Below are 27,665 nucleotides of genomic sequence, written 5' to 3'. Positions count from 1 at the left end.
GTGGGATGGGTATTCCCAGACGTGGGACCCGTGCTCACTACGCCACTGGAGTCAAGCTATCCTGGCTGATGACGGCTGATAGCCAGAAACCGGTCCTAGGATGCTTGATTCTGGTCCAGGGAAGACATGGCTTGGCAGTTCGGGCTGGACTGTTCCCATGAGGCACAGGGTCAAGACTGATTTGCATATGGCCATGTCTAAACTGGGGTGGTGTAGTGGGCAAAAGAACGATGGATTTAACCCAGATCTCTTGACTGGGGGAGAATGTATGCATTGTCAGCATTCCGTCCATCATTTGTTTGTTGTAACGCTTTTTGCCCTAAGTGGGATGGGTATTCCCAGACGTGGGACCCGTGCTCACTACGCCACTGGAGTCAAGCTATCCTGGCTGATGACGGCTGATAGCCAGAAACCGGTCCTAGGATGCTTGATTCTGGTCCAGGGAAGACATGGCTTGGCAGTTCGGGCTGGACTGTTCCCATGAGGCACAGGGTCAAGACTGATTTGCATATGGCCATGTCTAAACTGGGGTGGTGTAGTGGGCAAAAGAACGATGGATTTAACCCAGATCTCTTGACTGGGGGAGAATGTATGCATTGTCAGCATTCCGTCCATCATTTGTTTGTTGTAACGCTTTTTGCCCTAAGTGGGATGGGTATTCCCAGACGTGGGACCCGTGCTCACTACGCCACTGGAGTCAAGCTATCCTGGCTGATGACGGCTGATAGCCAGAAACCGGTCCTAGGATGCTTGATTCTGGTCCAGGGAAGACATGGCTTGGCAGTTCGGGCTGGACTGTTCCCATGAGGCACAGGGTCAAGACTGATTTGCATATGGCCATGTCTAAACTGGGGTGGTGTAGTGGGCAAAAGAACGATGGATTTAACCCAGATCTCTTGACTGGGGGAGAATGTATGCATTGTCAGCATTCCGTCCATCATTTGTTTGTTGTAACGCTTTTTGCCCTAAGTGGGATGGGTATTCCCAGACGTGGGACCCGTGCTCACTACGCCACTGGAGTCAAGCTATCCTGGCTGATGACGGCTGATAGCCAGAAACCGGTCCTAGGATGCTTGATTCTGGTCCAGGGAAGACATGGCTTGGCAGTTCGGGCTGGACTGTTCCCATGAGGCACAGGGTCAAGACTGATTTGCATATGGCCATGTCTAAACTGGGGTGGTGTAGTGGGCAAAAGAACGATGGATTTAACCCAGATCTCTTGACTGGGGGAGAATGTATGCATTGTCAGCATTCCGTCCATCATTTGTTTGTTGTAACGCTTTTTGCCCTAAGTGGGATGGGTATTCCCAGACGTGGGACCCGTGCTCACTACGCCACTGGAGTCAAGCTATCCTGGCTGATGACGGCTGATAGCCAGAAACCGGTCCTAGGATGCTTGATTCTGGTCCAGGGAAGACATGGCTTGGCAGTTCGGGCTGGACTGTTCCCATGAGGCACAGGGTCAAGACTGATTTGCATATGGCCATGTCTAAACTGGGGAGGTGTAGTGGGCAAAAGAACGATGGATTTAACCCAGATCTCTTGACTGGGGGAGAATGTATGCATTGTCAGCATTCCGTCCATCATTTGTTTGTTGTAACGCTTTTTGCCCTAAGTGGGATGGGTATTCCCAGACGTGGGACCCGTGCTCACTACGCCACTGGAGTCAAGCTATCCTGGCTGATGACGGCTGATAGCCAGAAACCGGTCCTAGGATGCTTGATTCTGGTCCAGGGAAGACATGGCTTGGCAGTTCGGGCTGGACTGTTCCCATGAGGCACAGGGTCAAGACTGATTTGCATATGGCCATGTCTAAACTGGGGTGGTGTAGTGGGCAAAAGAACGATGGATTTAACCCAGATCTCTTGACTGGGGGAGAATGTATGCATTGTCAGCATTCCGTCCATCATTTGTTTGTTGTAACGCTTTTTGCCCTAAGTGGGATGGGTATTCCCAGACGTGGGACCCGTGCTCACTACGCCACTGGAGTCAAGCTATCCTGGCTGATGACGGCTGATAGCCAGAAACCGGTCCTAGGATGCTTGATTCTGGTCCAGGGAAGACATGGCTTGGCAGTTCGGGCTGGACTGTTCCCATGAGGCACAGGGTCAAGACTGATTTGCATATGGCCATGTCTAAACTGGGGTGGTGTAGTGGGCAAAAGAACGATGGATTTAACCCAGATCTCTTGACTGGGGGAGAATGTATGCATTGTCAGCATTCCGTCCATCATTTGTTTGTTGTAACGCTTTTTGCCCTAAGTGGGATGGGTATTCCCAGACGTGGGACCCGTGCTCACTACGCCACTGGAGTCAAGCTATCCTGGCTGATGACGGCTGATAGCCAGAAACCGGTCCTAGGATGCTTGATTCTGGTCCAGGGAAGACATGGCTTGGCAGTTCGGGCTGGACTGTTCCCATGAGGCACAGGGTCAAGACTGATTTGCATATGGCCATGTCTAAACTGGGGTGGTGTAGTGGGCAAAAGAACGATGGATTTAACCCAGATCTCTTGACTGGGGGAGAATGTATGCATTGTCAGCATTCCGTCCATCATTTGTTTGTTGTAGTGCAAATCGTTGCGTCACCTTACTATGCGCCCCGGAAGCGTTCTATGGACGTTGCAGTGGGTTTTTCCACGCAACACCAATGGAATTTGACGCTGCCCCAGATTTACAAAGAAATATGTTCATTTCTCCACAGTGGTTCTTCTTTCTATGTGTGCTGCATTTTGCAGCACACAGAGAAAAAGAAAAACACCTATAAGCATTGTTTTGGTGCAGGAAGATGCCCCTTCCTGCACAAAAACAATCCTGCATGCAGGGGAGGCACCCTTGCACCATGATGCAAGGGTGCCTGCATTAGCGCTAGGCTGCAGAAACGGCACCAGCTCAGGGTGAAAGAACAGGAATGCACCATATTGCAAAAATATGATGCATTCCTGCCCTTTCACTTTGGCATAGGGCAGCACAGCAAGGTGTCTTGTTGCACTGCCCTATGCCAAAATCGGATAAATACGCCACTAAGAGGCAAGACTGTTGTCATGTGCACCCTAAATGTGGCCTAGATTCTTATTATACATGTAGAAGCATATAGACTATTAAATCAAATGCAAGACGTTTTTATACAGTGCTCACGTATTTCAAGGTGCTGCCATGTGCAATAATAAAAGGAGGACGGAGCTTGCCTGGTTCCAAGATGGCCGCAATTTAGGAGTTTTCCCGTGCCAGTCACCTCTATACTAAATAATCCTCGAGCCTCATGCTCAATAAACACCCAGCTTGAGAAGTAAGAGCAAGCGACTAAGCGAAGGCATCCTGTTTACTAGGAGAAAGCAGCCAAATTTGTGCCTGTACACCCGAAAGCGATGCAGCGGCCTACCAACAGCAGCGGCCTACCAACAGCAGCTCATTAGACGCCACGACATTGGGTAATTGCCCGGAGGATGCCCAGAGCGGAAGAAGCGTAGATACCAGAGGGATCTAGCGGGCAGTTGTTGGTCGCCGGGAGCAACGCTGGGACTGTGCCATACGAAAAACGAGATCACAGAGAGCGGAACAGCTGACGGCGCGAAACTGCAGCGAGGGAGAACTTGCAAGGGTAGGTGCACTGGGAGCGGCAGAGGAGCCGAGGCCTGGCTCCCAGTGAGCGAGCGCCTGCCCATGGCACAGCGGACTGCCGGAACTACTTGTATATGGGCCAGCAACTAGCAAAAACACAAGGTGCCACAGGGAAGAAGCAAGGGTGACCGACATTGCAGAGTGCAGAGAGGAAAAAGCACAATTGGTTGACCGGGCCTGGCACAGATAGACTGAGCAACCTCATGGGTCAACAAATTTAGAGCTGGGATCTGTAGGCCCAAAAACGGCAAAGCAGCATCCCGTAAGCAAACTGTAGGTGTAACAGCCAGTAGACAACGGCGGTAAGACCCTCCTGACGCACCGATACCTATCGGTGCGCCTAGAACATCATTATCTTGCGGGACCACTGAACAAAGTAGAGCACACGGAGGTCAGATGCAGCGAGGGAGGAGGTGTGCGGATACTGCTCGCCAACGCAGCGGAGAGGGGCTCGCCCAGCACTACACTAGTATTGATGCATCTGGAAGGGTTAGGGGCAAGTCTGGTGCACTTAACACAACAGACAATTGACCAGCCTACGTATATTAGAGTATATAGAGGGCACAGACCAGGCATCAATATAGTGCTTAGCCAACACCAGCATACTATATCACATAGAAAGTTGCGCAGAGCGGCCAGACTATGACAATAGTAAAGCGTAATCATATAGTCTAACAAAATGGGTAAACCGGACAAATTGCAATCTATATTGCAATTTGACCTGCGCAAGACTCTCAGGACCCGGGAAACGCATACTTTAGAAGCTGGCGGACCCCTGGAGGAGAAAAGCGCAGATGCAATAGGTGAGAGGGAGCTTAAAAATATTTTAAGTGTAATGCAGCAGAGCTAAACGAAAATTGACAGTAAAATAGATGCCCTCACCTTTCGCATAGACAGAATGTCTGAGTGACTGAACAAGCATAGTGACAGGCTAGATGCAATGGAACAGAGAGTATAAAATGCAGAACAAACCATACAGACTGAGGCAGGGGGGCATAAAGAAATGGTCAAACTTCTAAAAACGCTGCATGCTAAAGCGGATGATTTGGAAGCCAGATCACACAGAAAAAACATCATAATTTTAGGAATTGCAGAGTCAACCAACATCAGCAATATGGGGAAATATGTGGAGTGCATACTTGTGGAGTTGCTAGACAGGAGCACCTTCTCCGACATATTTGTAGTGGAGCGAGCGCACCGCTCACTTGCACCCCGCCCAGAACCAGGAGCAGCCTCAAGGCCGATCATAGCCAGATTATTAAATTATAGAGACCGAGATGCGGTCCTGCGCAAATCTCGTGAGCTGGGCGCATTATGACTGAAAGGATCTGCAATATCTCTATTACCTGACATTACACAGCGGTCCAGGAAGAGTGCCGCCTGTTTGTCCCTGCTAAAAGGAAGCTCTATGAACTTAATATTGAAGACAGTATGCAATACCCAGCAAATCTGAGGATTAAAGCAGAGGGCAAGTTTCACCATTTCACGGATCACAAGGCAGCAATGCAGTACATTAAACAGATGGAGCGAGCTGGAAGGAACCAGAACTTCCCAAGGGCCGTTCAGAGCAGGGACAGTAGTGCACAAGACACAGAAGGGCAGTGAGACAAGACAACGTGGCTGAGCAAGAGACATTGACAGAGTATGTGAACTTGTGATATATTTTCAGCATGTCGGCAGATGCGATAGAGTGAACAGACTCCAGCGACCGCTGATAATATGGTAGGAATGTTCTAATAAGTAGGGGCGAAAACATACCCCCCAACTGTGAACAAACAAGTCGCATGGACAAGATCGTAATAGATGCATAGAGACCCTGGCAATGACTGAGCAGCCTAAGTGAACTCATAATAAAATGGGGCACACTGTACGGAGTGTATGTGCAATAATAAAAGCAGGTATGTTGAAATTAAATATTGCCTAGGATCACACCATTTAATCATGCAAGGAACCTGGGATTGAACTCAGTTTTTCTTGTTTCTCGTTGTGAATTTCAGACACTAGATGGCTATTACTTTATCCTGTTTTACATCACAGGTCAATGCTTTGTTTTTATTTTCTTGCTGCATGTGACTGGCAGTGAAAAGCCTCAAGCAAACTTGGCTCTTTTTGGTCTTAAGGGTCTAAAAGGGCCTCAAGATGAGCCAGAGCGAGGCATCTGTCCCGAACCTGGCTTGAACCTTCAGTCACTCAACCAGCTCTAAAGCCTGCCGGACATGGATTTGAATTTGAATTCCAACAAAGGCATCTTACCTTTTCATCCTTCTGGGATCAATAAAATAGCTAGCCCAATCCTGCATAACTATAACATATCCTGTAGCTTGTGTAATGTAGAACACAAATGTATATATTTAACTTAAACTGTTTTCAAGGAATGCTAAGTTAATAATGTGTTGTATACTAGAACCCCTATAATTAAAAGTCTCAAAAGTACAGAAGCGCATCAGTTATGTTGCTTTTTTAAAATCACAGCATTTGCAGAAATCTTGATAATGTTGTGTGCTGTAAAGTAATGGTTAGCCATTCAGAATTAGGTACATCTTTAAAAGCAACATTAATGATTCTTTTTAAAAACGTGTGAGATATATTTTTTTTAAGTGTTGTAGTTTGTAGTGCACACCGTTGTACCACGCTTAAAACTTTGTCTTATATGAACTTAAGTGGTTGCAGGCACAGATTATGTTTGGCCTAGTTAATTTCGAAATGTATGGTAGCTCCTGGTACAGCACATATCCACATCGCAAGCCCCACAACCACAGCATTTTTCCCAGGTAAATGTAAACCGGTTTCCCCTGCAAAAATGTACCTGGGAAAAACTTTGCTGGGGGATAAGTGCCTAGTAAATAACAGAGCATGCAGGTTTTGGTGCAGAGAACACTAACATCTGTATCTTATGTTCCATTTTCCGACAAAACTCACAATTGATGTGATTTATCACACTGGGTAAATTGAGACACCCTCTTAGTATCTAACTTAACATAACCAATAGATACCACACTCTCCTCCAAGGCATTTGTAATCAGGGCCTAAGTAGAATTCTGAATTATGTAGTTCACAGTACAAAATTGTGCAGTCCTAATGAGCATACTTTTCAATGTGTTTTTGGGACAAGATATATGCATGCCATATTGTTAGATACACTTAAGGTTGGAATGGAGCCAAGAGGAGTGACAGATGTGAATACCTACCACCAGTGCATAGGTGACGACTCAAATTTATGGGGTTGTTAGGATTTGGGACTGCTTTGCAGTAGGGGTGTCACCTTTTACGGAATAGCCAAGTCTTTACCGCATCCCTGAATCTGTGGTGGTTTTGGATGTTTCTTATCTTTGCAAGGAGTGAGTTTTAAAATGTTGCTTTGTGGACAGAGAAGGAAGCTCCATCAGTGTATAGCTTCCTGAAGGAAATAAATGAGGGTTGGGATGCCAGTTTTGAGGACAGAGATCTAGTCAGTGTTTATCAGTGAAGCTTTGTTTAGATTCCCCTGTTGGTAATGAAAAGTGATTTGAAAGAGGAACATCTGACCAACTATTTTGAGAGCAGGAGACATTAGGGCAGGCCAAGAAGAACCCCTCGGAAGCAGGAGCTGCCCACCTTCTATATAGTGCCACAAGGCAAACCTCTCATGATCCTCGCTATAATTGTTACATTTAGCTGAGGAGAAAGCAGGATGGAATGTGGAAGGGAATGATAACTTCTTTGAGGACAGAGGCCAGCAGGGTTGTCTCGTCGTCTGCAATAGTTTATAGGGCACAAGGCTATGTTAGCTGGAGGGCAGTGCTTAAAATGGATAATACTGTGTGAACGTATTTTCTGTCTCTACAATAATTGCTTCCTGCTCAGATGAGCCAATAAGTTAACTCAAATAAGGTTGGGATTAGGTTTGCAGGGCCTAGCGATTGTGCCTAATTCCCTGCCTACCACAACAAAGGAGAGACTTGTTTGTCTGCAGTCTAGTCTTTTTCTCACAATTGTTCTAATTAAGCCCCATCATTCCAAAGATTCATGCATCCAAAGTTCTTTCTGGGATTACTTCGTCATACTGCTACTAAGCTTCCACCCCAAGAAGTCTTATTTCATACGTCATTTGCTTCACACAAGAATTCCATGGAAATCTGCAAACATTGTTATTAGTAAATACATTCTCATTCTTCGAGTACCTTTAGAAATTATTTTCACAAATGTTATTGCTATTTAATCATCTTCTCCCATTTGTGTTCAGGGGTACGTTGCAGGTTTGAATGTCAGCCCTGAGCTGCCATGGCATTTATTCACTACAATGGCAGCAATAGCTGTAGTGGCATCAAAGGTTGATCCCTTTACCCATGCTTAGCTCCACAACAGCTACTTATTTGCTGCTCAGTGGCTAGGTAGAGGGACAGGAATGTAGAAAAAAGGTATAAGACTTTTAAAGCACTGTATTTTCTGATCCTTTAACTTAGACAAGGGGTACTGAGTGCAGTGTGTTGAGTGCCAAATGGAAAACTAGGGCAACATTGCTTACCCTTGGTAATCCCAGATTGACAGCCATCTGTGATGTGGGAGTATAATCTATAATCAAGCTTGTGTGCTCAGTTTCTATCCTTAATGTATGTTATTAGAGCAAATCTTATCAAACATGGGTTTTGTCTCTTGCTAAATGACTACCCAAGCATTTCAAATTCAAAAATATTTGGTGGGAATTGTCACAAAGTACCAAATAAGATATATTCAACATTTCTTGTGCTATAGAGCTAGGATATGTGGCAGCTTCCCCCAAACAGCTACAATGAGGTTTACTATACTAACATCATATTCACAAAATAACATAAAAGTATTGTGTGCAGGTAAATCAAGCATAAACAACAGTAACTAAATAAATGTGCTTAAACTGCAATATTTGCTTCCAATTTTCAAAACCTTCCTTTGGTGGAAGGATAGTTAAATATCTTGCAAAAGATTTTTTTTAAGACTAGTTAGGTCGACACCCAGAGTGTTTGGAGTGTAAGATTTGCCTGAGATTGTGATGTAAAATAGAATTTGGTGTTTCACATTGCACCAGGTTTACTGGCCTAATGTGTATTAGAATAGAACATTTGTCATTCATTGTGCTAAAATTCGTTGAGAGCCCCCAAATCTTGTTATGCTGAGAATAATGTTGTATGCCTTACACTACTATAGTACATGATGAGCATCTTCACCATAAAACACCCAGCCCCCTAGAGAAGAGGCCAGGGGCATAAGTCACCGCCCTCTGACACCCGCCATAGGACCAGCTCCCGTCACGTTCCCTTGACTGAACAGGAGAGTCGAGACCCCTCGGTTCCATCTCCGTGACATCCCCTTCCCGGTTACACTTACACAGGAGGAACGTTGTGACCAATGGAACTGCCCAGGCCAACTTTTGTTTACTCTCTCGCCTCTAATCGGACAGAACACTACACTTCTATACAATTACCTTCTCTCTTCCCTGCTTTACATCCTTAGGGCTAGACCCATCTCTCCACCCTCCCCTAAGACGCCTACCCCTCAGCACCTCTGCCTCGCCCCGCTCCCAGTTACTTTGGTTCCATTAATTCGACACGGTTCAACTACGCTGTGGGACCTAATGATGCCCTATGGTTGTAACTGTACTCTTTTGTTGTCCCTGAAGCAGGATTACTTATTACCAGTATTGTGTGTTAATTCCATTTATGTAAACTATGATTACTACTTACTCAGGCCAATGATATCCTTAACTCGTGTCTCGTGTTTTTTGCACGTGGTTATAAAACCAATAAAACATATTTAAAAATAAAATAAGCCCCCAGCCCCTCCCCAGCAGGTGCTCGCTAGCTCAACAAAGCATTGCATACCCATATTTTCCAAAGAGTGACACTGTTGTCCCACCGACAGGAACTGCTTTGCCGGGTCCGTACACATCCCAGACGGTCAGAGCGACTTGCGCACTCCGCGGCAGGTCAGGGTACTTCACGGGGAGTCTCAGCCACTCGTTCCAGCTGCAACAAAGGAAGTTAGAGTGATGAGGATTTAACTAAAGATACAAGATCCGCCAGCCATGTTTGACGTCAGTGCTTTGGGCAGTGGGACTTTAGTGCCTTTCCCCTGCGCATAGGATGCATAATTAAAGTAGCATAATTAAAGAGCACTGCCCTATACTCACAAGACTTCAGAGGACACTCCCAAACCGTAGCTCAAGTAAAGCAGGCACCTCAGAGTCTGGCCTTTAACAGGCCACTAAAACCTACTGCTAATTTAACAGTTTGTGTAAAGAGAAGAGGAGATAAAGGCTGCTCTCATAACAAAACACAGGTAAGATCAGCTTCATGGCTAACATAAGAAGGACCCTAATAAATGCTTTGAAATCACAACAGCACTGAAAGTCATCTGAACGGCCCTTATAATAGTGCTCTTCGACTTTATAAAAATATTTTAATAGATTGCAAAATACAAATAATAACAAAATAAATAATAAAACAGACAATGGAAGGCTTTTAAAAAAACATCTTTATCTATGGTTTGTATGATCTCTATTCTAGGTGACAGTGACAACAACCAGATATTAGGCTAAGGCTGTTGTTTTTTTGCTAAAGTCGTTTCACTTGAATAAATCTCCTTTTTCATGTATAGGTTTTACCAATCGTGCTTCAAATTAATTTGGTGTTGGAAGTCGCAAGAGTGCTGCCAGTCGATAGGGGTGCTCTTAAAAGAACTCTGTGGCCTTGTTGGTCTCAGTCATCATCCTGCATTTATCCTGTAATGATACAATAAAAAAGAGCGAGTGTGTGTGACCTGTACAGTGATTACCACTGGATTCTTGCTGCTATGGAGACTAACCAGTTAATGGGCCTGGGTCTGCAATCTGGAAATGAACCACACGTCGCTCCACCTGCAGCTGTTGATGTCCTAGTGTGGCTTCTTGAACTGCGGCTTAGGGCACTCAAGCTGATATCAGCTGAGAGGACTGAGGGAAATAGGACTGTGCGGCAACCAGGAGAAACAGAGAGAGCATTCGCCAGCACGGGAGCATAAAGGAAGCACAGACACCCAGTTAGCTCAGCTAAATTATGTGCATCAGCACTTTGGGGAAAGGTGATGATCTACAGACCAAGATCTTCTTCCAGGGATATAAATAGGTTTCGAAGCAAGCTAAGTCTGGCTGCAGGTGATAGCAAAACTAACCTCATATGCCATTAACAATATTGACACCAAAGTGGAGCCCTGCATTACAAAATTAAAAGAATTCTAATATCTGGATAAGCAAGGTAACGGAATTGGATAGGAAGACAGAGAATGTTTGAGTTCGAAGATTTTGGTGGCACAACATAATCAGGTTTCCAAACTAGAACTGCAAATGTTTCAAAGACACACTAAAGTCAAAGACTTACAGGGAACATCCTAAAGAAAATAAAGTTCATATACTGGTGTGAACGGGTTTTTACTAATTATAAATAATGCCTGATTTTGATGTGGTTCAGTTAGCTGACTAGGCCTCCATTGCCGTAAAATCATCAGAAAGAAGGCTTAACAGTGGTGTCTACAATTTTCTTTCAAGGAAGCAATGTCCGGGAGGTTCCTTTTCGACTTTTCAAGGTTTCCTGCTGATGCTCTATGTATGAAATTAATAAACTGAACAGTCTATTGTATTGCTCTGCTATATAAAACAAATGTCAATTCATCTCCTGAATTAATAATGCGTAGGCTGCAATAGGAAGTAGGTGTCTCTGGAAGAATTTCATTTGCTGGAATATTAATTGGTTCTTGTAATATTGTTACTCCATCTTTGTCAAGTCAGATGGAATAACAAAATGTGTGTGGCTTCTGTATCCTGAAACCTTTTAAAACCTACTGTACATTGTAAACAAGCCAGTTCTTTCTGGGTTTTCTTAGAAGGTAGACTCTGACAAGATCTTATAATTAACTCTATACTTATTCAGTTGCTTTTCCTCTTTGGAAGTACACTCTATGTCAGTTTGTTTATGTGCTTAATATTTAGATCTGTCTCAAGCTTTCTTCTATGACTGAACTATGTTAGTCCTCTCGCAGAATATAACTATTTATTTGAACTAAATTACCTTTCTAATAAAATTTTTCTATTTCTAATGATTTTATTTTTTGAATAAAGTTTTTTCAATGCTGTATCTCTGTCTCTATAGTTAAGCAATCTAGTGAGGATTGGTGTTGATTAGTTATTTAATCGAGGGCGTGATGCAGCATGCCAGTGAATCCTTTGCACTGCAAAATCTTTTCAAAATGAGAAGCCATATTGCAAGTCCATGAGCAGTTGTTCTTTGAAGTCCTCCACATCGCTTGTCTGTTTGTTTTCTTCAGTTCCATGTGTTGACGCTCTAATTAAGGGAGTCTATGCGCAAGATTGTGACAGGCTTTGGAAGACCGCGTGAGTCTTCTTAAGATTTAAGCCAACGCTAATGAATATAAGCCTGCACGAGACAGGATTCCGGATAAAAACTTCAACTTTGTGGGCAATAATACAAATCATGTCTTTCAGGTTTCTCCCCTTGTGACATAAGTAAAGTGACTTCGTGGAGGTGTAACATGTGTGTTCCTAGGAAGCTCAAGTGGAATGTAGTTGAAATTATGCCCTTTGATGGGGCACTGAGTGCAGCATATTGTGCTGTGACCAACTCATCGAGGTCAGTGATCCAGATGTGACATAGGGAAAAGGGGCTGCAGATCTTTAGCAAACAGCAATCCTGTTTTAGTAACCGAAAGCTTAGGTCAATTATGTCATACTCCTGTCTCATTTTCCTGGAGGACCGGTAGGCACATCTCAGGGCAGCAGTAGCTCAATGTACCCAACAGGGTAAAAATATAGTCCACTACCCCGAACCAAAAGGCACAATAAGAGAATAGTCTTACATAAAAACAGCCCAGTCCTGCATCTAAAACAACATCCTGAATGTATTTGAGAATTCTACAAAGTCAAAGATGTGCGTTGAAGGTACTGGAATTGAACCAATCTAATCCCACTATTAGATTACATTGATGCAAGGTGATGTATTGTTTTAGTTCAATCTTCATGTGCCGATGGCATCTTTTCCTTTCAGAAGTCTGGCTATGTTAAGGGCATACAAACCAGCCTGGCCATACACCATCCCTGGTTACCAACTTAGACACTGTTTTAACTAATGGGGGTTACTAGCACACTCGTTTGGTCACAGTAGATTTCCCCATGAGTGAAACCCACCCATCCTCAGCATCCTAGGTTGATGCTCGTTCACCTTGCAAATGTAACAAAGGTAAGGCTAGGAAAACCGTAGAGAAACATTAGAAGTCATCCAAACAAGTCTAAATGGGGACTCTTGGCTTCAGAACTTGGGGAAACAAAGCACAGTATGACAGATACACTTATTCGGGATTGGAAAAGGGTTCACACATCAAATTAAGCAAACTGTATGGTTCATTCTGGTTTTGCATCTTCACCAATAGAGGAGTATAAGTCTATATTTACTGGGGAGCCCAAACAGGACCAAGCCTAAGGAAGGAGGAAATCTTGGAGGCGGAGTTCGACTAGCAGAAATTAAACAACTGTGGTACAGATGGCAAAGAGAAAAAGAATATCTGATGGGAGAAGACACTGCATCACACCGAAAGAGATGGTGAGACTGCCCTGTTACCAAACCTCTGCATGTGAGTAGGATGCCTGTATCACACTTCCTCAACATAAAAGAAGGAGGAAGCAAGCTGTCAACACACCACTGGGTTGGGGTACTGATTCTGTAAATGAATGTATGCTTCAGAAAATATTGACTTTTACAGTCATGGTGTATGCTGGCACTAAAGTCCAATTCCCACTTGGGACTGCTCAAGCCAGTTGTTGTTCCCAGCTGGACCACATCTAACAGGAAAATCATATCTGACAGATCCTCAAAAGGTCTGGGAAGCGCTGGGAATTCACAGTTGTTTCCACTACTACATCTGACCTATTGGAATATTCGAAAACATGCAAATACAATTCAGTCCTAACCTGGATATGGAAATCCATTGACTTTAACTGTGCTCGTAAACAGACAATAACTTACTTTCCCAGTGTTCAGAAATAGCAGTGATAACATTGGGATGGGGTACTACTTGTTTGTCGGTCTGTTTTTTTGGCATGCAGGATGTTTTGGGCCACCTTTTATTTTTACCTTAGGTACTGGAAACCCAACTGCTGGGACTTGAGACCACAGACTTGTTCAATGTCTTACCCAAGGTTGTCATGGTGCAGATTTGGGCCCACAATCCCCGCAATAGTATCATTATACAAACACTAAATCCTTCTTTGAAGAAAAGCATTGATTAAGTACTATAGATCTAGGAACTTCCAAAGGCCACCAAGCCGTCTCAAATACAGCAAGATAGGACAACACTGGCCATAGTGCAGCACTTAGCACGGAGAAGCTATTATATTTGTGGTTTTATCTTTGTCTTAGTAGATGCTAGAACCTTCTGATTTAAGTATGTTTCCTATGTTTAAATTAACTGTTTACCGGACTCTTAATAAAAGCCCCTTTCTTCTTAAAAGGTAAAACACTGACTGGAACCAGATGTTAGTCTACTGTTTCATACCATACCAGTGTTCCTAATTGTAACACTTCTCACAGACTGTTCATTCACACTATCTTGAGACAATTAAGTGCCTAAAGGGAGTAACCTGGTTATTCAATTGAAGTGGAATAGTATTGAGGCACTAGGACATCAGCAGTAAACCAAATTACTTGGTGGGATACTTCCCAATAGCCACAGAATGTCACAGAGCCACGTAGAAAAAGGTCAGTAGATTCCAGCCACTAGGCTCCACTTGGTAGGACCCAGTATATTAGTAGAATGAACCAGTTAGGAGCTAGGATATATAGGGAATAAAACTGCTGGGAGTGCACTAAAGTTGCAAGAACAGTAAAATATTTGTACGGACAAGTGAACTAGGCCCAAATACAAATCAGTTGCTGGACATAATTCTTTCTTACCAGCCCAGTGTGGAAGGAGCTTCTACACAGAGGACTAACATTAGTTTAGGGCCCTCTGGGGGTAGCAGATTAGTTTGCCCTTAGAGGGTAGAAAATTAGTTTAGGGCCCTCAGAGGGTTTACAGATTCGCCAGTACTGGCTCACACATTACACGGCCTGACAGCACCAGCATTGCCCTGCTACAATCATACTCTACGCCCCCTTCTCAATGGTCCCTAGTATTACTGGGTTCACTCCTGCTGAGCTCCTTCCATTTAGAAGACTAGAGGTGGCCATTTTTGGGGCCAAGGCTACTGAGAAGGAGATGCGCAGAAACTGAAACATGCATCATAGATGAGACATTATGGATAAAGGAGGAGAGTGTGTAGAAACAGTTGATCCGAGTTCTTGAGTTTTAAATACTTGCTAATCTTTTCAAGATTGAAACGGAAGTATCAAGATCACTTCCTGTATTGATGTCCCAAAGGAGACTGTGCATTCCTACAACCCTGGTGCACGTGTTGGAATGGCAAGAAACGTTTGAGTAAGCATGAACCAATTGAGCATCTGAATAATGACAGTATAAAAGAGATCAAATGCATGTATGTATTACCCAGTGGCGGTCGCAATTAAGTAGATATAGCTAAGTTAGCATTCCCATAGGAAATGCCTTTTTTTTGCTAATAACTTTGGCCATGTTTGATGAATCACCACAATACTTTCCCAAAACTTACTACATTTTGACTGGTTTGTGTACAAAAAGCTTCAGGGTGCTCTGTAAAGCGGGAGCCAAGAAAAAAGAGGGGGTTCCAAAACGCAAATTCCCCATACGTCTTCCTTAGACTTTTTAGACACGGCTACAGCAAAAACTGTAGATCGAAATTACACCAAATTTGGCAGGAAGCTATATCTTGGTCCGCAGATTGTGCTTTTTGTGATTTGGTGTAATTCAGTAGTTTTTGAGAAATTAAGGTTGAAAAAAAATTGTATATCTGAACGTTTGGGACTGTGAGAGTCTCTTGAGTCTTGCAGGAGAACCAATTTAAAAGGAATATGCTACTTACCAGTATGCATCTGTTCTTGGCATGTAGAGCTGCAGAGTTGTACACTTAGCATAGATCGCCATCTGGTGTTGGGCCCGGATGTTTGCAGTTTGTTTTTGTTCTTTGGACAGTCTTTGGAAGTCACGAGTTCGGTGACTCCTCCTTCGGTCCGTACTGCGCATGGGCTTCGGCCCCATCCTCAGATTGTTTTTCGCCAACAGGGAAATGATGGAGCGTAGTAATAACAGTGAGAAACCCATGTGTGTTGTATCTAAATAAGATGGACTGGAACGGATACAGGTAGCCGGGGAGGCGGGTGGGCGTGTACAACTCTGCAGCTCTACATGCCAAGAACAGATGCATACTGGTAAGTAGCATATTCCGTTCGAGGCATATGAGCTGCAGATTGTACACTTAGCATAGATTATATAGCAGTACCCAACCTTAGCGGCGACCACCGGTATCCGTTGCAGCGGTTTGAAAAAGTGTCTTTAGTACAGCCTGGCCCACACTAGCTTGTTGCTTGGAATGCACGTCTACACAGTAATGTTTTGTGAAGGTGTGCGGTGTTGACCATGTGGCTGCTTTGCAGATGTCATCTAAGGGTATGTTCCCTAGAAAAGCCATAGAAGCCCCTAACTTTCTAGTAGAGTGGGCTTTAGGTGGAACAGATAATGTTCTTTTTGCCTTTTGATAGCAAATTTGTATGCACTTTACAATCCACCTAGCTATCCCTGATTTAGAGATGGGGTTGCCTTTATGCGGTGGAGAGAAGGAAACAAACAATTGTTTAATTTTCCTGAAAGGTTGTGTTCTCTGTATGTAGTACAGTAAAGCCCTCTTAACATCAAGTGTATGTAGAGCCCTTTCCGCAACAGATTGAGGTTGCGAGAAAAAAACAGGTAATTCCACCGATTGATTGAGATGGAAGGGGGAAATGACCTTGGGCAGAAACTTTGGATTTGTACGAAGTATCACTTTGCTGTGATGTATTTGTAAGAAGGGTTCCTGTATAGTGAACGCTTGTATTTCACTAACCCTTCTAAGGGAAGTGATAGCTACGAGGAAAGCTGTTTTCCAGGTGAGGAACTGTAGCTCACATTTATGCATTGGTTCGAAGGGCGGACCCATTAGCCTTGTAAGAACTACATTTAGATTCCATACAGGGGAAGGTGGTGCCCTGGGAGGAATTACTCGTTTAAGGCCTTCCATAAAGGCTTTAATAGCGGGCACTCTGAACAGTGATAAATGCTGTCTGTTTTGTAGGTAAGCAGCAATCGCTGCTAGGTGTAGGCGTATGGATGAATATGCCAGGTTACACCTTTGAAGATGGAGTAGATAGCATATGATGTGCTGTATGGATGCATCTAAAGGGTTGATTGTATTGTTACGGCAGTAAACAACAAATCTCTTCCACTTTGAGGCATAGCATGCTCGAGTGGTAGGACGTCTGGCTTCCTTGATAATGTTCATGCAATCAGGGGGAACGTTAAGGTACCCAAATTCTAAGATTTCAGGAGCCAGATCGCAAGGTTGAGCTGAGCTGGGTCCGGGTGCCTGATTTCTCCATGGTTCTGAGTTAGGAGGCATGGGGACAGGTGCAGTTTTTGGTCTGGTACCACCGATAGCTGTAATAGTGTGGTGTACCACGGCTGCCTGGCCCATGTTGGGGCTACCAGAATGAGTGTGAGGGAGTGCTGTTGTAGCTTCCTGACCACTAATGGAATTAGCGGGAGAGGTGGAAAGGCGTATGCAAATTTGCCTGACCAGTTCATCCATATCGCATTGCCTTTGGACAACGGGTGTGGGTATCTGGCGGCGAAGCTTGGGCATTTTTTGTTTTCGTGGGTGGTGAAGAGGTCTATCTGAGGATGCCCCCACTTGTGGAAGAATGGGCGAAGAACTTGTGGATGCAGTTCCCATTCGTGTAGTTGTTGCGTTTGTCTGCTGAGCAGATCTGCCATGGTGTTTTGTACGCCTGGAACGTGCTGTGCCAGGAGAAAGATGTTTTGAGGAATTTCCCATCTCCATATGCTCTGGGCTAAGCGGGAGAGCTGGGGAGAGTGTGTCCCCCCCTGTTTTTGAATATAATACATTGCAGTCATATTGTCTGTGCGAATGAGGACTGCTTTGGCTGAAATCTGTTTTTGAAAGGATTTTAGGGCTAGAAAGATCGCCAAGAGCTCCAGATGGTTGATGTGGAGCGACTTTTGCTGTGGAGTCCATAGACCTTGCATTGTGAGGTGTAGGAGGTGCGCTCCCCAGCCGGAGAGCGATGCGTCCGCTGTTAGAATCACCTGAGGAACCGGGTCCAGGAACGGCTGCCCTTTGGAAAGGTTTGTGGTGTTCCACCACTGCAGAGAGTGATGGGTGCGGCCGTCCACCAACACCAGATCCGTCAGCTGTCCTTGGGCCTGGTTCCACTGTTGTGCTAGGCACTCTTGGAGTGGACGCATGTGGAGTCTTGCATGGGGCACTATGAAGATGCAAGATGCCATCATCCCTATGAGCTTCATAAACACTCTCGCTGGAAGAGAGTGCTGAGGAAGGAACGTTTGGCGCAAGGCTTGTATGCTTGCGATTCTGGCTGGGTTTGGATAGGCAATACCTTTGGAGGTGTCTATAGTGGCCCCGAGATATTGCTTTGTGTGAGATGGTACGAGGTGGGACTTTTGGTAGTTCACCGTGAAGCCTAGCTGGTGGAGCAGTTGGATGGTGCTGTCTGTATGTTGCACACATTGGTTGTAGGACGCGGCTTTTATCAGCCAGTCGTCTAAGTAAGGGAAGACGTGAATATGTTGACGTCTGAGGTGTGCTGCTACTACTGCTAGGCATTTGGTAAACACCCGTGGTGCGGTGGTGACCCCGAAGGGGAGAACTGTGAACTGGTAATGTTGACCGTCCACCACAAACCTGAGGTACTTCCTGTGAGAAGGGTGTATTGGAATGTGAAAGTATGCGTCTTTCAGATCCAAGGTAGTGAGAAAGTCTCCTTGACAGAGGAGCGGGAGGACTTGTTGTAGGGTGACCATGTGGAAATGGTCTGAATGTATGTATGCATTTAGAGGCCGGAGGTCCAGAATGGGCCTCAGGGTCCCGTCTTTCTTTGGTATCAGAAAATACAGAGAGTAGACCCCTAGATTTTGCTGATTGACGGGGACCTGCTCTATAGCGTGTTTTTGGAGGAGGGAAAGCACTTCCTGTTTGAGCAGTGTGGAATGTTCTTGAGACATTGGACGGTGCCTTGGTGGGATATTGGGTGGGGTAGATGTTAGCTCGAGACAGTACCCTGACCGAATAATTTGGGTCACCCATTTGTCCGATGTTATGGATTCCCAGGCGTGGATAAAGTGTTGTAGTCTGCCCCCGACCGGAGTGGGATGGTCTGGGGGGAGCGGAGGGAAGTAATTGTGCGGGCGGGGTGGCAGAACGGGTGGTGTTAGTTTTGCCCCTGCCCTTATTGTTGTTGCCCCTGTATCCACCCCTTTGGTAGCCCTTCGAGAAGGTATTTTGAGGAGGGGACTTGTAGGAGGTAGAGGCGCTATCGGTGGAGTAGCCTCTGTCTGTGCTACGAAAGGATGAACGCCGAAAGGAGCGTTTAGGGGTCTGTGATTGTAATGCCCCCATTGACTTTGCTGTGTCCGTGTCCTTTTTCATTTTTTCTAATGCTTCGTCTACCTTTGGCCCAAAGATATTTTGTTGGTCAAAGGGGTGATTTAGTATGGATGCCTGGACTTCTGGCTTGAACCCTGAGATCCTGAGCCAGGCATGACGACGAAGCAGGACACTAGTATTTATGGCTCTAGAAGCAGTGTCCGCTGCATCGAGGGCACATTTAATGGAGGTGTTAGTAATTAGCTTTCCCTCCTGTATCAGGTCATGAGCTTTACGTTTGTGTTTTTCCGGGAGGTGCTGCATAAGAGTCTCAAGCTCATCGTAGTGTGCTCTGTCATAACGCGCAAGCAGCGCTTGTGTATTCGCAATGCGCCAGATGTTCGCGGCTTGCGAGGCGGTGCGTTTACCAGACGCATCTAGGAGTTTCGATTCCTTATCTGGCGGTGGGGCCTCACCTGAGGACTGGGAGTTAGACCGCTTTCTAGCTGTGGACACAACTAGGGAATCTAAGGGAGCAGGGCCCTTAATGTATGTAGGGTCTGTGGGTGCCGCCTTGTACTTTTTTTCTATTTTAGGGTTTAAGACCCTGGCCCTGACAGGGTCTTTGAATACCTCTGCAGCATGCTTGGTGACACCCTTAAGCATGGGCAAGATGGCTGTGGACTTATCCTGAATATCAAATGTATCCAGTAAGAAGTCGTCTTCCACTGGTTCACTATGCAGTTCCACCCCATGGTAGTGTGCTGCTCTCTGCACTAAGTGGTGAAACCCTAGTGAGTCCTCTGGGGGAGATGGCCTGGATGGGTAGAGGTCATCTTGAGGCACATCCGGAATGTCAGGGTTTTGGTAATCTTCCCATGGGTCTGGGGTCCCCGGAGGTGTGGGGTCCATTGGGGCGTCCGCCGGATCATAATCTGGATCCCCGTAATCCGGATCTGGGGACGGGGTCGGGGAATGATGAGGCAAGGGTGGCGGAGACCTGGGAGGGAGAGGAGGTGGAAGAGGTGGAGGAGGAGGAGGAGGAGGTGTAGGAGGTGGTGGGGAGGGCACTCTGAGAGGAGATGTGGCAGAGTCCTTCCGCTTGGGCGGTGGAGGAGGAGCTGGTGTGTCAAGACGTCTTTTCTTGATAAAGTTAATAGCCCAGTCTTTGGATCCTTTGATAAGGTCTTTTGATAAGGATCTGGTGTAAAAAGGTCCGGTGGCGCCGAATCGTCCGCTGGCGCCGATGTTTTCGGAGCCGAGGACTTGAGTGGTTTCTCTGCGCCATGCCTTTTTGGAACCTCCGGTTTTTTCGGCGTCGAAGTAGGCTTCGGCGCCGGAGCGTCGGTGCCGAGGGATTTGTGCTTGTGTTTTGTCGGCACCGAAAGTCCAGGCTTCGGCACCGGTGGCTTCGGAGTCGAGCTGGGCGTCACTTTCTACGGTGCCGAACGGTGTTTATCGGCACCAGGCGTCGGCTGGCTCGAGCCCGAGCTGCCGTGAGACTTGTGAGGCTTCGACACCGGGCCCGAAGGTGGGGTGATAGAAGCTGCGTGTTTGGTTTTACCCAGGCCTGCAGGCGAGGGTGTAACCTGAGTCTCTTTGGTTTTGGGCGCGGGGGTGGGAGGGGGTAGAGTACTCACGACCCTCTGCGCCGGTGTGATGTCCTCCAGGACGGAGTCGTCGGCCTCGGAAGCGCTGACGACGTCTTCCTCCTGCTCGGTGTGTTGTTGCCCCGAAGCTACGGTGTCGTCTCCGAAGATGTCCGGTGGAGCCGCGGTCGATGAGTGCGCCATGGTGCGTCGAGCTCTTCGATCCCGGATGGTCTTTTTTGATCGAAAAGACTTACAGGCGGGGCAGTCTCTAGCCTCGTGTTCTGGAGAGAGGCAAAGGTTACACACCTGATGGAGGTCGGTGTGGGGAAATTTAGACCCACATTTTGGGCACTTTTTGAACGGAGTCCTTTCCATCGGCCGGGACCGGAGTCGAGGAGGGCCCGAAGGCCAGGTGCCGATGTGTGGAATGGAGAAAAGTGCCGCTTCGAGAGATGAAGATAGATGAAGAAACTCGATGAACGAGGATTTTCCGTCGAGGCTGGAACCGTAGAAGTTCGAAGCCGGAGCACGAAGTATCACATCCAAGCCCGATGGCGGAAAAAAACAATCTGAGGATGGAGCCGAAGCCCATGCGCAGTACGGACCGAAGGAGGAGTCACCGAACTCGTGACTTCCAAAGACTGTCCAAAGAACAAAAACAAACTTCAAACATCCGGGCCCAACACCAGATGGCGATCTATGCTAAGTGTACAATCTGCAGCTCATATGCCTTGAACATAGAGTATTTTGATTAGCACAGGAAGCTTTTTGCCCTTGGGTCATCTGACTGGCTGCCAGCAACATGATAAAAATGGATGGGTTTCCCAGGGCCCAATGAGGCTCATGGAGGGGGCCATGCAGGCTCCATCCCCTTTTAAAAAATAGACAGCCGCAGAGATGGGGTTCCTGGGTCCTGAGAAGATTCAGTAAATGAGGTCTTGTGCCCCCACCTCACCATTACAATAAGGTACAGTCCAGGTGGATGGGGTCCCCGGTGCATATAAAGACTCAGGACGGGGGTCTGGGGTTTAAGAGCAGCAAGGCTTAACTTAGAAGTAATGTGTAAAGTATTTCTGCAACACTTCAATTAGAGTCACACGTTGAAAACACACAACAAAAGGAGCACACACCAAGTTAGAAAAATACACTAATCGCTAATAAATAAAACAACAAAAATCCAATTGGTAGTACCGGAGACATTCCGTGTTAAATATTTAGGTCAAAATTGGGCCAAAAGCACAAAGTGTCAACTGTGGACATCTGGTCATGCCGGACCAGGACAAAGTAAAAAATTCAGGCTGACCGCGATGGAGCGCAAGCCAGCTGCAGGGACCCAGTTAGGCCCGCTGAACAAAGTACCCTAAATCCTGGTTTGCAGAGTGTTGAGAGAATCCACTTCGAAGATGCATCGTGTTGGTTCAGAGATGCACTGTGGCTGCGATGCGAGGGCCTGTGTCGTCGTCGAGGATCCGGTCGACAGGGCTTGCGATGCAAAGTCTGGCATCCAGGATGCGGCGCACAGTCAGGGCAATGTGTTGGTTCCGAGGAGCTGCAAGGCTGCAATGAGTAGTCTAGCGTAGTTGTCGGGGATGCTGTTGACGAGGGATACAAGGGTATGCATCGCGCTGCCGGGGTGATGTGGCAGTTCCTGGTTAGTAGTGGTAAAGTATGCAGAGTCCTAGAGCCAGCAAAAATTAAGTAAGCAAAAACAGGAGGTATGAAGGCAAAAAATTGGGGAAAACCACACCAAGGATGCTGGGTCTAACAGCCCCTCTCCCCTTTTTATTGAAACTGGCTCCGGGGATGGGTTCCCCGGTGCCAATTAGGGGTCTGGGATGGAGGCTGGATGACCCTCTCCCATTAATATATATGTTGTGTTCCAGGGGATGGGGCCCGAAGTCCAACCCTACGCAGTGCACGGTGAGGGGTAAGCAGCCTCCTAGGCATTTGACCACAGGGCCGGAGGGTAGGTCATGCACTGTAGCTAACACCCCGCTTTGCCTGGCCAAAGGCTGTGTGCAGCATGCGGTTGGCCACCTCTGGGTGGGTTGGCCACAGGGCCAGGCTGCAGACCAATCCCTGTACGGGCAAAGGCTGTATGCAGCATGGTGTTGGCTTCCTGTGTGAAGTTTGTTGCAGAGCCTGGCTGCAGGTGCTGTGGCCAGCTACCCACTGTGGCACTGCCGGGAGTTGGCTTTACATATGCTAATAAAATAATACATTACATTTAAAAAAAACTAGAAATCCACTGAAAAAAACAAAGATTAAAGTAACATTATAGTTAGGTGTGATAAAAAGATTTTTTTTTTTTAAACCTTCGAAATTCACTGAAAAAAACAAATGTTACAGTAACGTTATAGTGAGGTGAATGTCAGTGACAACATTCACTAGAAAAAACAAAAAACAAATTCACCACTTACAGTTAACATAGCTAACCATAATTTGCACACTAGCCATGCACTGCTTATGACCTCACATATTACGTCACTCATGACGTTCTATGACATCACTGATGACATCTCAAATTACATCACTGATTACATCATTCAATCATCTTTTGTACATATTCCTCTATAAGCTAGTATGGCATCAGAGGCCTGCAAGTAAGTCCAAAATAGCTCAGAATAACATGAAGCATCATTAATGCCAAAACCGATATAACATCCTTAGGTGTAGCAAACATTGGGCTGTGCAACATTGACCCTATAACATTTCACGTGTAGTCAAGTTCACATTACCAATCAACCACAGAAATATGGGTAACCCCTACTGCACACGGTGTTCAATCTGTGTACAATGGTTCAGAGAAAACCTCAGTCTGTTAAAAAATGAATGCCTTACTACAAATAGCTTTTATCTGTATCAAACCCCTCACAGTCACCAAACCTACAATGAGAAATTAAGTTTATATGAGTAGGAAAGTGGGCACTGTAAAAAGTGTTTACTTTACAGAGAGCATTTACTTTGTACTACACTGTTTGCAGACAGGAAAACTCTCATGAGCAATACACCACAAGGTTATTAAAAAGTATCTAGTAAGCACAGTATACACTCTATGCAACACTTGTTAAAAAAGACACTATTCGCTTAAAATTACCAAGGTCTGAAGGTGCTAACAATCATACTATCTGCACCCTTTACAGTGTGGTGAAAACTTTACAGATAGCCCATCTTCTGACGCAAAAGAAGCAAATGTACATATGTTAGTACCTAGTGCACACAATCTTCTATATATGTAAACATTGCCATGCTGAGATGATTCTGTCCAATAACTCAAGGCCATTTACATTACTTAGTAGCTACTATGTAAAATATTTACCCTGTTAGAAACATTTCTACAGAACCAAAACGTGTGCAGAACATATGGTCACAAGTCATCAACGGTCATCTGCACAAAAGGTTTCTCTTCAATTCACAAATGTATAACATGTTCAATACCTCTACACGCCTATGATACATTAGAAGCAAATGGGTTTTGTAAACACTTACACACATTAGCTCAATACAGGCTGCATAAAATAAGGCAGAAAAGTAATATCCTTCGAGGGAGGTTCAGAATGACCCATGACACCACATTTGTTACCCACTTGAACCTGCCCACAAGATAAGACGACAGGCCGAGGTATAGGTCATTGACAGAGTCGAATCCAAAAGAAATAGGAGCTTGGACCATGGTTTTCCATGCAGAGACAGGCAAATCGGGCAAGAGTTTATGTATAGCTCGGAGCATTACGAAGCACTTGGATGTGACCACGGTAACATGGAATACAAAAGAAAAATCAGAATCCAATATTACACAGAGGTTCTAGCATAGAAGGTGTGTGCCAGTAGGTGACCGAGTTCTTTAGGCCAACATTTTGTGCCCCATATGGAGCCGTTATCTCTGAAAAGTAGAAATTTGATTTTGCTAACATTAAGGTTCAGGAAACTTTGGTTCATCCACTCCATGATGGCTAGCATACAAGCGGAAAACTGGAACTGCTTTTTTTCAAGATTGTGAGAGAAAGAAACAACAATCTGGGTATCATCAGCACACAACATACAGTAAAGATCTGATCAACACACCCAAGGGGGTCTTAAATACATTGAATACAAGCATAAAAAGAAGATGAATGAATGGAAGGATTTCTAAAGCACGAACAGATACCAAGATAGCTAAAGCTGGGTGTCGTCTGCAAAGAAGACCACCTGGACACCAATTAAGTATATTAGGTATGCCAGGGGCGTAATATGTATATTAAAAAGTGTGAGGCTCAGAGCCGAGCCCTAGGAAACACAACACTTGAGGGTCTTTGCCTCAGAGAAAAACAGCTTAAGCTATACTGCCTAATCTCTATGCTTCAATAAGGAGCGCAAGTAGGCTAGGGCCTTCACCTCCACCCCAATGGAGGCCAGTCGGTGTAGCAGGATCTCATGTGATATTGTATCAAACACCGCAGATAAATCTAATACAATTATTGGGGCATTATGACCAGTGTCCAATTAGAACTTGATGGAGTCTGTTATTTCCATAAGCGCTGTCTCTGAGCTATGGAGCCCTGACACCTGATTGAGAGGGATATAGGAGTTTTAAGGTTTCAAAGAATGTCGCTAGCTGAGTATTTTCGATTTTTTCAATAATCTTGGAGACCCCTGGAAGCAACGAGATGGGTCTGACATTCTAGAGTACTTCAGGTTCCGCATTGGGTTTTTTTAGGAGAGGAAGGTTGTTTACCCTTTTCAAAAAGGTGGGGGCTATACCAGAGTTTAGAGAGTATGTAAAGAGATCCTGATAAGTGGGGCTTAATCTATCCCCTAACAGCCTCACAACCCAAGGAGGGAGATGATCCAGGGCAACAAAGCTTTCCAGTTCTTCTACCGTAGGAGGGTTCTACTGCGAAAGTTTACCCTGAGCTAAGGGCATAATTTGATCTAAAACTTTGTTTGTGGGTTCATTATCTTGCATTTTTTGAAAGGTTGTCCTGAATTTGTAAGATTTTGTCTTCAAATAATGTACTCAGTTGGTGACATGGGAAGACATTTGTTTCAGGGGGAGAGGTGTGCAGTGCCTTTAGGGTCCTTGAAATCCGAGACCATTTAAAAAATGTCTTTTGCGTTGTTGTTTGCTCCCCCAATTGTGTTGGAGTAGCAGATGTGTTGTGCAAGTTTCAAATTGGTGTTGTAACTGCTCTAAGCAGCATTGTGCCGACTTTTGTCGGTTTCTGTATATTGTTTCCTTCAGAAACGTGCCAACTTTTTATATTTCCATTAGTTCACAAGTGAACCAGTGGGCGGAAGGTTGGAGTCAAGGGGTTCTTGCCATAAGTTTTAAGCTGCTTTCTCAAATCCATCTCATTCCAAGTTTGATGAAGGGCAAGAGGGAGGTTATTCCAAGCGGGAGGAAAGTTGGAGGGTAGGGGTTCTGGCACTAGGTTTTAAGCTGCTTCCTCAACTGAATCTCATTGCTGGTTTAATGTGGGAGATTATTCCAAGCTTTTGCCTCCAATAAAGATAAAAGTGCGATCACCACTTCTGGCACGCCTCAACCTAGGAATCTACATCAGATCAGCATATGAGGACCTAAGGGTTCTAGTGAGGTTATAATGCTGGAGCCTGTCAATGAGATAGGTGGGACCGGACTTGCAGAAAGATGTGTGGGTCAGGACCAGGGTTGTGCGTGATTTCATAGTAAAAAGAGTTTCATGGAATACCATTACTGAGAAACCCTTTTATCTAAACTGTTTAATGGGAATTTTCAGAATGAATGGAATTTCTCATTTTTGTGGAAACCAATTCACAGAATGTCTTTATGGCTTTTGAATGCTTATTTTTTTAGTATAAATGCAATGGCTGCAGGTCTTACTTTATGTAACACTTTTGTCTGAGATATTTATTACAGTGCTTTACTTCAGAGGACATTATTTCATATTTATATCTTCTACATTGTCAAACAATTACTTTGGATGCTTTTAATTCGCGGACCCATCACCATCTATAAATACCATCTATCGCGGACACCTCACATCTCCCAAACACAACCGATAACTGTCGCCTAAAACCCCTTACCACACCAAAACCAGACTCAACCATGAAGCCTAAAAGCCCTTTCTACCCCACAAATGAACCAAAAAAATCCCTCACTACTCCTAAATTCACCCATCCCTGAACCCTAAAAACCCCTTTCTACGCCTAAACTCTCAAAATCCCTTATCCTTTGAAAAACAATCAGCACCTTTAAACACCAACCATCCATGCCCACCTGTAGGAAATTGGCTGGTGAGTTAATCGGGGAAACCACCCACCTTAAGCAAAACGCACAATCCTTGTCAGAGTGAATCACTAACGTCACTAAATAAACCAGAGGTCAACCCCATGGTACCTATGCACAGAGCAGACAGGCTTAACTTAGTATGTGTTAGTAGTAATGTGTAAAGAATGTATGCAGTACCAAAACAGTAATGAATTCAAAACAAAATATAAGAAAAATCCAAAACCAATTTTGGCAGACGTCCCAATGAAGCTGTTGGTTTTTGGCAGGAAAGCGGAGTGGGAAAAATTAGGATTTAGTGCCAAGAATTATTTTCGCCTCTCTGATACTTTTGGCACTTTTTGGAGCTTGGATTTCTCCAGCAGGACAAGGATGCAGGTTGTAGCTCCACAAGGCCAGATACCTTCTCTGCGATGTCCTGATATTCAACCCTGCGGCAACAATCCTCGGTCAGATCGGCTTTGCAGGTTTATCCCAGTCCTCCGGACATTTTTTGGAGCCAAAATGTATCTAAGACCCAGCTTTTCAGGAGTGGTAGGAAATGTCCACCCACACCCAGCCAACGGTTTCAGCACCTCAGGAACAGCAATTAGAGGTCAGGACCCACAACAGCAAAGGTCAACAGTAGGGTCCAGGGCAGGT

The 27,665-nt window shown here is 45.3% G+C and overlaps 1 protein-coding gene across 1 annotated transcript in view; it reads right to left on the bottom strand.

Moving 5' to 3' along the window:
• Positions 1–27,665, bottom strand: part of PIK3C3 (phosphatidylinositol 3-kinase catalytic subunit type 3) — an 855,016-nt gene that overhangs the window by 775,910 nt on the left and 51,441 nt on the right. Inside the window, exon 3 of the mRNA XM_085629033.1 lies at positions 9,454–9,597. Coding sequence (XP_085485159.1) covers positions 9,454–9,597 — 144 coding nt within the window. The remainder of the gene's footprint in view (positions 1–9,453; positions 9,598–27,665) is intronic.

Source organism: Triturus cristatus, chromosome 2_1, assembly GCF_964204655.1.
Source record: "Triturus cristatus chromosome 2_1, aTriCri1.1, whole genome shotgun sequence".
NCBI lineage: Eukaryota > Metazoa > Chordata > Amphibia > Caudata > Salamandridae > Triturus > Triturus cristatus.
This window is presented reverse-complemented; position numbering and strand designations above follow the sequence as displayed.